The sequence below is a fragment of the Perkinsus marinus genome (genome assembly GCF_000006405.1).
Source record: "Perkinsus marinus ATCC 50983 genomic scaffold scf_1104296936910, whole genome shotgun sequence".
In the NCBI taxonomy this organism is placed as follows: domain Eukaryota; phylum Perkinsozoa; order Perkinsida; family Perkinsidae; genus Perkinsus; species Perkinsus marinus.
In genome coordinates, this window is record NW_003214004.1 from 1 (window position 1) to 895 (window position 895).

General features: G+C 46.4%; 1 protein-coding gene across 1 annotated transcript; it reads left to right on the forward strand.

Annotated features, from left to right (window-relative positions):
- Nucleotides 1-67: 67 nt before the first annotated feature.
- Pmar_PMAR012142 (hypothetical protein) lies at nt 68-505 on the forward strand (the record flags this gene model as incomplete). Its single annotated transcript, XM_002783635.1, has 3 exons — nt 68-168; nt 218-371; nt 423-505. Coding segments are annotated over 3 exons (338 nt in total), but the record flags the coding sequence as incomplete, so codon positions are not given.
- Nucleotides 506-895: the final 390 nt, after the last annotated feature.

Sequence of the window (895 nt, forward strand, 5' to 3'; positions counted from 1 at the left end):
TATTGGGATTGGGGATACCGTAAGTCGTGGGTATTCCGGATACCCTCTTACACATGCTTGTCCTCAGCTGGTAAGGGTAAGGGTTTTAAGGGCTACAAAGGCAAGGGCGGCCTCAGGCCACTTCGTGTTGGCCCTCGTGATAAAGGGAGGCTCATCTACGTTGGCAACGTACAACAGATTACTATGGTATGGCTCCTAGTAGTACCCTCCTACTCAGTTACCTTGGAGGACAGCCTGGCAAGATCTTAAAGATCTTTTCCGTGAATGCGGTGAAGTTATACGTGTCGATATCGCCGAAGGTTGGGACGGCCGTTCTAGAGGCTTCGCCACTGTTCTCTTCGAGGAGATCGACAACGCTGCCAATGCTATCGGTAATAACAGACTCTCTCTGGCTCCGATTCCCCAGTCTTCTCATTTTTCAGAGAAATTCAACGAGTACGAGTTCCAAGGGCGTAAACTACTTGTTCGTGAAGACCAGTTTGTATGAAGGCAAATTATCAGGTCTGTGTCAACCTAGCTTCAATACCCTTGTGGAATCATCATAACGTAGCATCTTACGGATGCAGCCAGAAGGGTATGAAACTACGGATTTGACTGACTAAGCCCTCATCACCACTCAATGACTCGTTTAAAAGTTTACTAGACTTCACAGCATTCCTTGAAGTAATATTGTTGTCAATGGAAGGGGTATATGGAGAATTGGCTCAGCGCCGCAGCTAGCCGTATGAGCTCTAACTCTCAGAATTTCTTTTTATTGCGGTTAAGGGCACCAATGTAGCAGGTAAGGAAATCACATCCGCGTATAGGGGCATCAATTCAGTAGTGATGGTCAAACTTGGACATCAATTCATGATAAAGAAAAGTCCTTAAGGGAATGCAATTCCAGGGATCGGGT